Below are 13,379 nucleotides of genomic sequence, written 5' to 3'. Positions count from 1 at the left end.
ATCATCAATGTCCATTCAGCACTGGAGTGGTCAGTGTGAGCAAAGATCTCCATTCCCCTGGTACTGCTAGTGGCATCAAGCCAGTCAGTACCACTGGAATTCCAGCACTTGAGAGACCTCTGCATATCCAATGTACAGGAGTCTCCTTGTCTAAGTACTGGGACCTCCACACCCAGTCTTCTTGTGGTATGTGAGTCTTCCCTGCCACACGTTCCTGCTTTCTAGCGCCAACTCAGACAGCGAACCAGAGGCAGCTATATCACTACTTCTCTCAGGCTGCCTATGGTGCCCAATACTAACAGGGCCCCCCAAGCATACCCTCAGATGGCCCAACCACTGCCACCTTGGTGCAGTCAACTGTTGGCACCACCATGGGGCTCTATGCCTCCACCACGCCAGTGGCCCAGGCCTCTCAAGCTTCTAGTCCTACCCGAGATCGTCCCCCTCGGCTATAGCGCCCAGAGCCTCAGAACCTCCAGAAGAACATGAAGGAACAGGAGGGCAGCATTGAGGAAGAGTGACCCTGAAGACCATATCCTCCTTCCCATATGAGGCCATCGTGCCTCCCACACCATCCCCGGCTGACTTCTGCCTTTTCCAGGACCTAGCAAAGAGAATGGCAGACACTCTGCAGATACCATTAGAAGAAGTCAACAACACCCATCACAAGTTCCTTGACATACTCCACTCCTCCTTATCCTCAAAAATAGCCCTCCCTATTAATGAGGCTCTTCTGGACCTCAGAAAAACCATATGGCAGACCCCAGCATCTGTGGTGCCTACATCCAAGTGGGCCAGAAAAAAATAGGTCCCAGCAAGGAAGATTAAATTATTCTTCTCTCACCCAACTCCACCGTGGTGGACGCTGTCAATTCTTGTAGCCATCAAGACCAAATGAGGCCCGCTCTCTGCAATAAGGATTGGAAGCATTTGGACCTCTGTGGAAGGAAAGCCTACTCTTCTGCCTTTCGAATTGCCAGTGACAAAGCCCTAACTGTGAAATATAACTGTGAACTACTAGAAACTCAGCAGTTTTATTGATCAGCTGCCTGACATGCACCGCAACCAGTTCATAGCCATCATTCAGGAGGGACAGTTAGTGGCCAAGACAACACTACAATCTGCTCTTGATGCAGCCAACACAGCCCCAGGTCCATCTCCATGGTGGTGATTATGTGGCATGTGCCATGACTACATCTGCTGAGCTTCCCTAATGAGGTCCAGACAACTGTCAAAGACCTTCCCTTTGAAGGCACAAAATTCTTTGCAGAGAAGATGGATTCCTCTCTTCGCACCTTAAGAGTCTAGGGATACTCTCTGCTCGCTGGGCATGGGCATCTACACACCACGACAAGAGAAAATTTAGTCTGCAGCCCCAGTACAAACCATGTACTTTCCAATATCCAACTCAACGCTACTACAAGCCTCAGAGAAAGAAAATTAAGTACACTAGGCATAAATCTTCTGTCCCACAGTTTTTCACATCCCAGCCATCCATTTCCAAGCACCAATTTTGACATGTTGGTCAGTGTGACGATAGACCACTCCCCCGAACCACTACAGCTGACCACTGCTTTCCACCATTTGGGCACCATCTGAAAATGTTCTGCAGCATCTGAGAATGCATAACATCAGACTAGTGGGTCTTGGAGATTGTTCATAATGGGTACTCCATTTTACCTCCCAACTCCCTCCCCAACACCCTTCCCTGTCCCTCTTCAGGGACCCATCTTGCAAGAATTTACTACAAGAGATGGATCATCTCCTCCTCCAGTTAAAAGCCATAGAACCAGTACCTCAACATCTGTGAGGCAAGGGTTTTACCCTCATTATTTCCTAATACCCAAGAGGAAAGAAGGTTGGAGACCCATATTAGTACTCATGTTTGTCAGAGCTCAAAAATTCAAGATGGTCACTCTAGCAACAATTATTCCAGCATTGGAGCAGGGAAACTGGTTTTCAGCCATCTACTTTCAGGACACCTACTTCCATATCTCACAGACAGGTCCTTAGATTTAACCTAGGACAAGACCACTACCAGTACAAAGTACTTCCCTTCTGGCTATCACCTACTCTGAGAGTATTCTCCAAGGTTCTCTCAGTAGTGGCCGTGCACTTACATTCCCAAGGGATTGTGATTTACCTCTACCTGGACAATTGCCTCCTCAGAGCTCAGTCCCTCCAAGAGGCTCACTGACTCACCAAATCTGCAACAGACTTTCACAGAACTGGGCCTACAGATCAACACCCAGAAATCAATCCTCGTTCCAGTTCAACTTCTGGAATTCATAAGTGCTGACCTCAACTAGTTACAGGCCAGAGCACTCCTCTCTCAATGCAGGTTCCTCTTCCTGGCCACACTCATAGAGATCGTTCAGAAGAGCCCACAAATATCAACCAGACACTGCCTCCAACTCTTGGGGCATATGGCAGAAGGCACAACAATGATACCACATGCCAAGCTTCACATCCAATGCCTCCAGATGTTGCTTCTCACCATTGATGCATCGCTCATAGGGTGGTGCGTGCATCTAAAAGACCCCACAATACAAGGCAGGTGGTCATCCACAGAGCTATTCCTTCACATCAACCTCCTAGAGCTAAGGGCAGTCAGGAATGCTTGTGCCCATTTCCTCCCACTGATTAAGGGATCACAAACGAATCTCCTAACAGACCACATGGCAAGTATATACTACATAAGTCGCCAAGGGGGAGCCAGGTTGCCCTCCCACTGTGCAGAAGCAATGAGTCTGTGGAACTGGTATATTTCTCATGATGTCACACTGTCAGCAGCTTCCCACATGACCATGGGTGGGAGATAAACAGCTGTACTTCACGATCTATTCAGGCCATGGGGCACACTGACCACAGAACAGTTCGCCACTTACCTACATTACCGCTCCAAAGCAGGGATAGGACAAAACTTCATGAGCAATGCTCTCCTCCACACCTTCTCTATGCCTTTCCTCCTTTCCCCCAATTGTCAAAAGTCCTGTTAAAAATAAGAGAGAGCGAGCACACGTCATGCTTGATTGCTCCTACGTGGCCAAGACCAACCTGGTGCTCTTACCTGTCATAACTCACAATGTGCCCGCCGATCTCTCTCCAGTGCATGCCATACCTCCTCTTGCAGAACAAAGGACGCACCCTACATCCCAACCTAGGGATTCTTTGCCTCAAGGCGCAGCTCCTTCATGGCTCCAACACTTAGAACTCTTGCTCGGAGGAGGTATAATGGGGGGGGGGGCTTGCACCCAGAGGCTTGCTATATGAAAGGGGTCACCAGTAAAAAAAAGTTTAAGAACCACTGCTCTAGGTATTGTGAGGTATTACTACACAATAGAAAGTCCTCAACACACCATACGTACCTGCGAAAATGGTCGAGATTCCAGTTTTGGTGTTCTTCCCAACAAATCTCCCCAACATCTGCAGCTATTCCAAAGATCCTAGAATATGTACTGACCCTAAAAAGATGGGGGTTCTCTCTCCACTCTTGGAGTCCACCTAGCGGTTATAGCAGCCTTCCCCCAACCACAAGATTCCTCAGGCATATAGTAAACCTTTTCCCACAGCCCAAATTTCTATCCCCACATGGTACCCAAACTCGGTATTGAAAGGACTGACTAGGTCTCCCTTAGAACCCATGGCCACCTGTTTGCTATCAGGAAGGCCATTCTCAATGAGGTGTGTAAGCAATCAACCTGGATAGGAGAATAGGAGAAATGGCAGCTCTGATAGCACATCCCACACACAGTATTCTTTTGGGACAAGGTTGCATCCAAATTTCATCCCTAAGTTAACCTCTCCTTTGCACATGAATCAATTGATTCGCCTTCAGACCTTCTACAGAGACAATAGATAGGCTATATTAAACACATTAGATGTCAGGAGAGCCCTAGCCTTTTACCTGGATAGGACAAAGACTTTCAAGAACTCTCCTAAGCTCTTCCTCTCTATTTGCAGAAAGGTCCAAGGCTCTTAGCAATATCAACCCAGACACTCTCCCAGTGGGTCTCAAACTGCATTAGACAATGTTATCAAGTTTGCAATATGATCCCTCCATATAGTATTCGCATGCACTCCATAAGGTTGATCTCATCCATCGCCGCCTTCAAGAATGTCCCTATCAGAGATCTGTAAAGCAGTGATATGGGCATCAGTCCACACCTTTTCAGAACATTATGCAATCAATGCCATCTTCAGCACCACAGTATTCTCATCTGTAACTCACCCAACTCCAATAGGGATACTGCTGAGGAGTCACCTACAGTGGAGCACCCATAGGGAGGCTACTCAAAGAAGGAAAAAATGTTATTCACCTTGTGCAGTAATGATGGTTCTTTGAGATGTGTCTCCCGCTGTGTGTTCAACAACCCAGCCCTCCTCCCCTCTACTTTGGAGTGTTTTTCTATTACTCTGCGTTAGAGAAGGAATTGAGGGAGGTTAGTCCATGTGCACTGCCTAGCCTTGTGGTAGGGCATGAGGAGAGACAGGGCATGTGCGGGCCTAATGATCACTGTTACTGAAGTTCTTCTGTCAGTAGCGCAGGGACGCAAGCACACCTAAAGTGGAGCACCTATAGGGACACATCTCAAAGAACCATTGTTACTGCACAAGGTGAGTAACATCGTCTTTTTGCAAACCAGATGATACATCGTATAATTTCTTATGTCACCAGTGGATTTGTGTTTGGGTTTTTTGTGTGTTTTTTTTTCGGGGAGTGGAGAGTTGGGGTTGTTTGTACTCATCACCGTACTTCTAGAGGCACAAACAATAAATATGGAAACATACTGACTGTACTAACTTCCTGAGTCATCTGGGGTTGATCATATTTGCTTTCAATACTACAGATCTTTAAAGATAAAATATGCGGTGAAAACTACTTCCTTCATTTTCTTTTTTTTTTTTATATCTACCAGAATCAAACTTTGAAAAGTGACGTCGGATGCATTTCTAATACTGCTCCTGACATATGCATCGTGTATAAACTTCATTTGGAGTGTGGCAGATTAATAAATCTTGTTGACTGGTTAGAGGTATGTGAAAATGAAAATATTTGATTATATATGTATAGTCTCTAGATTTTGCTGATTTTTTTTTTGCATGGTTTTCTTCATTTTGTTTTTCTCTTCAGTGCCATCACTTTTGAAAGCTAAAGTCTTCTCATGCCACACTGACTCCTGTCCCTGCAAGTACATGTAAGGCCCACAAATCACCATCCCACTCAACCTCCCCTCCCAGTGCCGGGAATCACTGCTGTCCCAACAATGAAAATCCCTGTTGCTGCTTGTACCTCGTTTATGTTGAGTAAACCAAATTTTATGGTTTACAGAGCTACCTTTTTCCTCTTTAGCCTTTTAACATATGCTGATGCACACGTTCACAGAAAAGCCTGTGTAATGCAAGTACTGTTTCTGAGATGTGTGCTTGGAGAGGTTATGTATCTTACCTGCATTTCTCTTTAGGCCTTTTCAACTGTGGTAACAGCGGTTGAAGGAACAGACCCAGATGCAGTGGCCACAGACCAGGTGGATGAAATTATCCAGTATCCTTTATTTCTTGCTTGAATTTTTTTTAATGTTCATATATGTACAAATCACTGGCCTTTTTTTTCATGGATGAACAAAGCTTTTACCAATGCAGCTTCTCCATGCACCGAGAACTGACTGAAAGAGGGCTAAATACTCTTCACGAAATTTTATAATACAAAAGGACAGTTGATCATTGTGTCATATGGTGGTTTTTGCCAAAACCTTAATTATTTTAGGGTTAGGTGAGGTCCCAAGTGCCATTTCATTATTCTGCAGCATATTGTAGATTTCCTTTAAAAATGTCAACTTGCATTTAATATTTCTAAGGAAGTTAAATCCTCTACCATTTAAAATCAAGTATATCTAGGTGTTGAGGAGAGATGAATGGCACAAACAAGCACATCAAAGGCATTACCTCACTTATTATGCAAATAAAAATTATTAATGCTTGAATTGAAGTCAAACACTGGGGCATTGTTTCTGCAACCAGAGGATGGGTTTCAGTCAGGTAGGTGGGGTTCTTCCCCTCGTTCTTCCAGTTTTGTTGTCCAGGGATGTACACACAAAATAACCCTAAATGTTTTGAGTTTACAAAATTAATATTTTGTAGCCCCCTCTCAGTCACCACCACATCCAACCCAAACAGCTAGGACCTGCACAGGCTAGAGCAGCGGTTCTTAAACTTTTTTTTTGCTGGTGACCCCTTTCATATAGCAAGCCTCTGGGTGCAAGCCCCCCCCCCCCATTATAAATGCTGGAAGCAAAGCAGAGTTTGGGTTGGAGGCTGACAGCTCACAACCCCCCATGTAATAACCTCATGATCCCCTGAGAGGTCCTGAGAGCCCCTAGGTTAGAGCAAGGACTACTTTATCCTGTAGGTCAGAGGTCATGTTGCCATGATTTAAACAAATTTCAATCTGTGCGCACACCTTCTTGAAATAGTGCTTACTATGCACCAATAAATCCCTCCCATGCTAGAGAGAAATTTAAGTGGTGACTTCATTAAATTCAATTATTCTAATCATGGCATGTATACTTGTTAATTTCCTTTACCAGAACTTCCAGTGCTCGTTTTATTAGAGCTGTTTCAGAACTGGAACTTTTAGGGTTCATAAAGCCTAGCAAACAGAAAACAGATCACGTGGCAAGACTGACATGGGGAGGCTGTTAAATGATATAACAAGACCAACCAACAAATGTCTGTATGCTGCCTGTGAAAGTTCATTATGGCATGTGGGGGACAGTGCAGCCCCTAGGATGAATTAATCCCTTATGTAACTCTACTGATGTTAAAGGAGTTAAAACTAAGGATGGATTTGACTTATGTACTACATTTTAGTTGCCAACAAAATACTACCTCTTTTCTATACATGTTTGTATGGACAAGGAGTCAGCTTTAGTACATGATTTAATATTCACTCAAAACTGCAAGTTCTGACCCCTTTTCTATACCAGTTTTCATCTTCTGTGATGTATGATGTGGTTTAGGCTAGGAGGCCAGAATGAGATTGTGTTGAATTTTCTTTTAATGTGTAGCCTTGAATGCTGAATGTTATTTGCTCATAATTTGGATTTAAATGGTCACGTTATGAAATGTTCTCCAGATGCAGAATTTTTTTTTGAAAATATGCAGTGAGAATTTAAATAAGCCTCTGTAACCAGAACCCACTGCGACCTCCCTTGTGGTGTGCAGTACCAGCCACTCTAAGCAGGACTATGTGATGATCCTGGTGATGGTACCTTGCAAAGATTCATCTACAAACAGATGAAAACTGGGTTTCTGTACTAGAAAATGAAGGAAAAGTGTTCCTGAAGGGACAAAAACAATTGTTCCTATCCAATTTGATAACATAGCTGGACAGTAAATAAGACTATTTCAAAAATACTCCTTTAGCTAGCCTACATTATCAGTTAGATTTCATTATCCAGATAGGAGAAATGAGAACATTGCAGAGTTGAGTGCTGAAGGAAGGTAATAAAATACCCCTTTAAAGTACAAGGTCAGTATCTCTCTCCTGAAGATTTTTGTTCATTGTCATGGGACAAGTAAGAAACAGCTGTGTGGGAATGTAATGTTGACATGATTTTATAACTGACAGCTATTCAACTGCTATCATGTGATGGGTCGAACATTCCAAACCACTTGTGCCCTATGCAAGGAATGAAACAAGTTTAATCATGGGGCTGTCCTATCTTAGTGAAGTGTAGACATTAAGACAGAACCACACCAGATCACAAACCTACTGATTCTGAATTGTTTGTAAAGTGCTATCAGTCTGGAAGTACTATGTGGGAGCCTAAAATAAGGGTACACTGTTTCTCAGCATTAAAAATCTGCAATTACAGGATTGTCCTGATACAGTAATCTATTGTGACTTTTCACCCAGGAAGATAAATAGTTGAAGTAAATGTGATTATGCAATGTTTGACTTTTTTTTTAAGTTAGATCTCAGTGTGGAATAGCATGGGCAAGCTGGCCTACATCAAAGCAAGGACCAAAGTTATATTTTTTCTAATGAGCTGATAAATAGCCCCCAAAAGTAGTCAGATACATTCTCAGTGTGGTGTGTGCAAACTTCAGTCCAGAGAGTCTTACTCCCATTACTAGGAGCTGCACAGCTGAAGGGTTATGTATTTACTCCAAAAGGCCAACCAGTGCTTCCCAGCCAGTGGAAATTTTGACTGGTAACTGCATGCATGCTGTCCAAAAAGACAAAATCATAGTTCTTTGGGGGAGGGGGAAATAAACGCCCTTGGTTGCCTTCTTTGATGAAATAATTGAATTTCTGAAGAACCCACTTGCTCATATGCAGAAAAAAATAAATCTGACAAAGGAACATGGTGATGAGGATAAAGATGAGTTATATACTGTAATTGCCTCCAAAATGTGACCGACAAAATACCTAAACATGACTTACTCCTTGTGATGGGTGACATTAATGCTAAAGTAGAACATGACAACCAAGCAATGGAAAGAGCAACTGGGAAAAGCATGCATTGGGAACAATCAACCAAAATGGCAAGATGCTTCTTGAACTGTGCTAAGTATCTGACCTAGCTCTTGCAAGTGCCATATTCCCTCTCACACACAAATGTAATTCACCAGATGACAAAACAAAAACAGACAGACAATCAACCACATCTGCATTACTTTGAGATTCAAATAATCTTTTCAATATGTAAGGGCATATAGAGCAGCAGATTAAGCAGTGACCATAATACTTGCATTTCTAAATTGAAATTAAAGTTAGATCACCTTTAAACAAAGTGGTAAAGAAAAAAGTATAAAATTAAAAATCAAAACAATGTGAGTAGTTTAATGTTAATTAAGGAACAGATTTGAGGCACTGCCAGAAGCAGAGGTGAGAGACTGGAAGAAAAATGAGCAGTGCTCAGAGAATGTGATTTAAGCTGCAGCATTCACACATTGATATCAGCAGAGGCAGAACAAGAATTGGATAAGCCCGGAGATGCAGCATCCCATCAAGGAAAGAAGGTACTGAAATACAGCTCCTGCATATAAAGGCCAACAAACTATTGAGAAAGGCAAAGGAGGAGTATAAGAAAGCAAAATTCAAGGAAAGGTAAACAGGTGTTGAAGACCTAAGCAGCTGAAGCTGCTGCTGATTACAAATTCTACAGGGCCAATAAACAAAATGGAAAAATGCTTACAACTGAGGTAAAATTGAGCAGATGGACAGAGCATCTTGAAGTCAATAAACACAGCCCCCATCCGCATCAGATTTTGATTAAATGTGAACCTGATCAAATTGACTGATCCAACAGAAATGTGCAGGCTGCAATCAAAGTTGAAAAACAAAGTAGCAGGTGATCAAATTTATATGCAGTTACATCTGCCCAGTACATGTATCAACTGGAGTGCAAAGACTATGTATGGAGTGAGTGGATACATAAATTAAAAAAAAAAAACAAAAAACTTTGCAGCTCAAGATATTGCTGTCTCTCCTTGCCAAAACCTAGAGCTATAGTTACCTCTCAAACCAGCTCCACTTAAGACTAATCAAGAATTGCCTCTTCCCTTAATGGTACAGTATCTAGAAACTTTCTCTGCATCCCATCCTGAGGTGACATACACAGTCACTATGGGGACAGCTGAAATCCCCCATTATTACTGACTTTTCTTTTAATAGCTTCTCTAATTGTCTGGCGCATTTCACCATCTTGGCCATTAGTGTATCCCTATTGCTATATTCTTATTCAAGCATGGAATTTCTATCCAGAGAGATTCTACAGTAGTTTAATTCCTTTAAGATTACTGTATTTGACTTTCACATATGCTGCTCCCCAGCAGCATGACCTATTGTCATTCCTATATATTTTGTACTATTAGTACCGCCATGTCCGATTGATTATCATTTCACCAAGTCAAAGATGCCTATTATATCAATATCCTCTTTAATACCAGGCACTCAGATTCATTTGTATGCAAGCACTTATAAAATTTGTCACTGTTTAGCTGTCATTATGTGATGTAACTGAATAAGACTCAGTTGACTGTTTTAGTTCTTATCCGTACTTTATCAATTTCTCTCCTTACCAGAATATACAGAATTCCCATTAATAGACAAGATTCTCTGAGGGATGTGTCTGTCTGAACAAGCCTGTCACCTTCCCCCCCAGCCCCCCAGCCCTTTAGTTGTACAAGAGATTTTTAAACTTTAATTTTACATATCAGGAATCTGGTTCCATCCTTCCCCCTATAGGCTCCTCCTTTCCCAAAAGGCTATCCTGTTCCTAATAAATCTACTCCCCCTTCTCCCTACACCATCATCTCATTCACACAGTGAGACCCTTCAATTCTGTTCCTAGAAGCATTTCAGAGAATGCTACTGTTATAAACAGATAGTTAAGGGTTAATGTCTCTTACCTGTAAAGGGTTAACAAGCTCAGTGAACCTGGCTGACACCTGACCAAAGGACCAATCAGGGGATAAGATACTTTCAAATCTTGGTGGAGAGAAGTCTTTGTTTGTGCTGTTTGTTTTGTTCTTTGTTCTCAGAGTTAAGGGGCCAGACGTGCAACCAGATCTTTCTCCAATCTTTCTGAAACAGTCTCTCATGTTCAAAATAGTGAGTATTAGATAGAAGGCGGATTAGTCTTTATGGTTGTTTTCTTTATTTGCAAATGTGTTTTTGCTGGATGGATATTTTACCTGTTTGCTGTAACTTGTATCTTAAGCTAGAGGGGAGGGAATCCCTCTAGTCTATGGGTATGGCTACATTTGGAATTTCAAAGCACTGCCCCGGCAGCGCTTTGAAGTGTGAGTGTAGTCAGAGCGGCAGCGCTGGGAGAGAGGTCTCCCAGCGCTGCATGTAAACCACATCCCTTACGGGTGTAGCGTGCAGCGCTGGGAGCCGTGCTGCTGCCCTGATTACACTGACGCTTTACAGCGCTGATCTTGCAGCTCTCAGGGGGGTGTTTTTTCACACCCCAGTTGCAGCGCTGTAAAGTGTGAGTGTAGCCAAGGCCTATGTAAAGCTAAAGACCCTGTAAACATTTTCCATCTTGATTTTACAGAGAATTTTTTTTTATTTCTTTAATTAAAAGCTTTCTTTTTTCAGAACCTGATTGATTTTTTTTTCCTTGTGTAAAACTCAAGGGGATTGGGTCTGAACTCACCAGGGAGTGGTGGGGGGAGAGAAGGAGGGGAAAGGTTAATTCCTCTCTGTTTTAGGATCCAAGGAGTTTGGATCAGTGTCTCTCTCAGGGAAAGTCTGGGAGGGGGAAGGGTTTATTTCTCTCTGTTTTAGGATCCAAGGGATTTGGGTCTTGGGGTTCCCCAGGGAAGGTTTTGGGGGACAGAGTGTACCAGACACTGGAATTTCTGCTTGGCGACAGCACTAACAGATCTAAGCTAGGAATTAAGCTTAGAAGGGTACATGCAGGTCCCCACTTTTTGGACACTAAAATTCAAAGTGGGAATAATACCTTGACAGCTACCATGGAGATAGTGGACTTCAATCTCCTTCCTCGCAACCTAAATTTTAAGACCACAGTAATAGCTATTCCTATCGCCTTGCCTATAGACAATGCAATACATTTTCAGCCCTGGTGGCTGGAACAATCTATCACTCCTTTCATACCACATGAAAGAGGCTGGGGAACATAAATATTACATGATAGTTTGGGGGGGGGGGGGCGGGGGGGGGGAATTTGGTAGAACATGCTTGCTTCTTCCTTATGCTATAGCTCCTAGTAATGGACTTCTGTTTATAAACTGGTTGCCTGAGTGGGCTAACCCAGCTTAGTGTCATTTTATTAAATGAAAAAATGGTCACTGCATTCAACTTATTTTTGCTTTTGGATTGTAGGCTACAGCTACACAAGACTGGCAAAAAAACAAGTATTTAACTCAAGTATAACCGTGCAGGCCACAAGTCAGTGCCAACAATCCAACTGCAGGGAACTCGTTTTACGTAACACCTAAGTGGAATACTCTGCCACAGGCACTTGCACAGAAGCATGGTGGTTTTAAGAGGTTCCCCACATCACACTGCATGTCATCCCCTGGCCTACTCCAAAAACTTTGAAAGGTGGAAGACAGGCTTTGCACTTAAAGGGATTTCGAATGAAAGAAAAAGGGGGCAAAAACATGTGTTCAAACACTGTATTTATAGATTCCAGGACGAGATCATTGATCTCCTCTAATCTGTATAACACAAGCCATAGAACTTCCCCAAAATAAGCCCTACAGCGTATCTTTTAAAAAGCACAAAATCTGATTTAAAATTGGCAGCGATAGAGAATTCACCATGACCCTTGATATATTATTCCAACATTTGTTTATAGAAGGCTAAAAATCCCTACAGCACTACAGGTTGAGGAAAGAATTGGCAAGACAAATACCACCCCTAAAATGCATCTTTCCCATTGGTTAGTGATAATTGATAAATCACAGAAAATGCCGCTCAGTTCCTTCAAGGAAAAGCTGAAGTTTGAAACCAAACTGCAAGAGCCCACCATGCCTAGGTCATCACAGCCTTCACATGCTAGAAATGCATCCTAATAGCACGGAGTTCAGGGAAAAAAGGGGACCAAAAAATAGCAGCCGCAGCAAAAGAGCCTAGAGATAGGCTTGGAACAATTAATGTATCGTTAAATGTCAATTTCACTGTACACACCCCACTGAAAATATAGATACGCCAAGCGCCAAGTAAGAACAATGCTGTTTCAGAACTGAGTTTAATGTACAGATACTTATTTTGTTTTAACAGTTATGCTTTAACTTTCTGAATCTCCCATGTCATTAAATAATTTCCCACAACTGAAAATTTAAATAACAGTAAAAATGTTTAAACACACACCTATGCCATCAATTGTATTAAAAACACACCCTGAATTTGGCTAAGGTTACCTAAAGCCGTTCAGGTATCTACTATAAGCATTTTCTCATCCATCTGGTTCAGTTCAAACTGGCATTAAGCAAGCTACACTTAACCCTGGTCTACACTGGCGTGGGAAATTGATCTTTAGTTGCACAACTTCAGCTATGATCAACCTATCATGGTGTCTTCACCCCAGTGAATTGACTGCTGCCGCTCCCCCATTGACTCCTGTGCCTCTCGCGGCACTGAAGTACAGGAGTAGACAGGAGAGGGCTTGGGCTAGTCTAGATGTGATAAATCGATCCCCGCTAGATCAGTCACTGCCCAAGCCGGTGGGTAGTGTAGACATACCCTTAGAATACACACACGGCTGTAGTGGTGGTGTACTTGAGATGGAGAGATTGTGGGTCAGCATAAACATAGCTATAGTGGTATGACAGCACGTGTTATTTACGGTAACTATCCTCCCCCTCATGCTTACCATAAAAGGGAAGATCAGCCA

At 42.7% G+C, this 13,379-nt stretch overlaps 1 protein-coding gene and 1 long non-coding RNA gene across 4 annotated transcripts in view; both read left to right on the top strand.

Annotated features, from left to right (window-relative positions):
• Window positions 1-8,795, top strand: part of ORC3 (origin recognition complex subunit 3) — a 260,786-nt gene extending 251,991 nt beyond the window's left edge. For 2 of the 3 annotated variants that reach the window (XM_050950111.1, XM_050950112.1), the window contains 3 exons: window positions 4,920-5,036; window positions 5,466-5,545; window positions 6,597-8,795. In XM_050950111.1, the coding sequence (XP_050806068.1) occupies window positions 4,920-5,036; window positions 5,466-5,545; window positions 6,597-6,702 (303 nt within the window). In that variant the 3' untranslated portion in view covers window positions 6,703-8,795. Of the gene's footprint in view, window positions 1-4,919; window positions 5,037-5,465; window positions 5,546-6,596 lie in introns of those variants that run through there. The other variant, XR_007773973.1, reaches the window with a different exon arrangement.
• Window positions 8,796-10,290: 1,495 nt separating this feature from the next.
• Window positions 10,291-11,115, top strand: LOC127049080 (uncharacterized). The gene is made up of 2 exons (XR_007773875.1): window positions 10,291-10,753; window positions 11,019-11,115. It is a non-coding gene; the product is annotated as an uncharacterized LOC127049080 (long non-coding RNA).
• The last annotated feature ends 2,264 nt before the right edge of the window (window positions 11,116-13,379 follow it).

The sequence above is a fragment of the Gopherus flavomarginatus genome, chromosome 4, assembly GCF_025201925.1.
Source record: "Gopherus flavomarginatus isolate rGopFla2 chromosome 4, rGopFla2.mat.asm, whole genome shotgun sequence".
NCBI classification, from domain to species: Eukaryota; Metazoa; Chordata; order Testudines; family Testudinidae; genus Gopherus; species Gopherus flavomarginatus.
The sequence above is the reverse complement of the archived record's forward strand: the minus strand, read 5'-3'. Positions and strand labels throughout refer to the sequence as shown.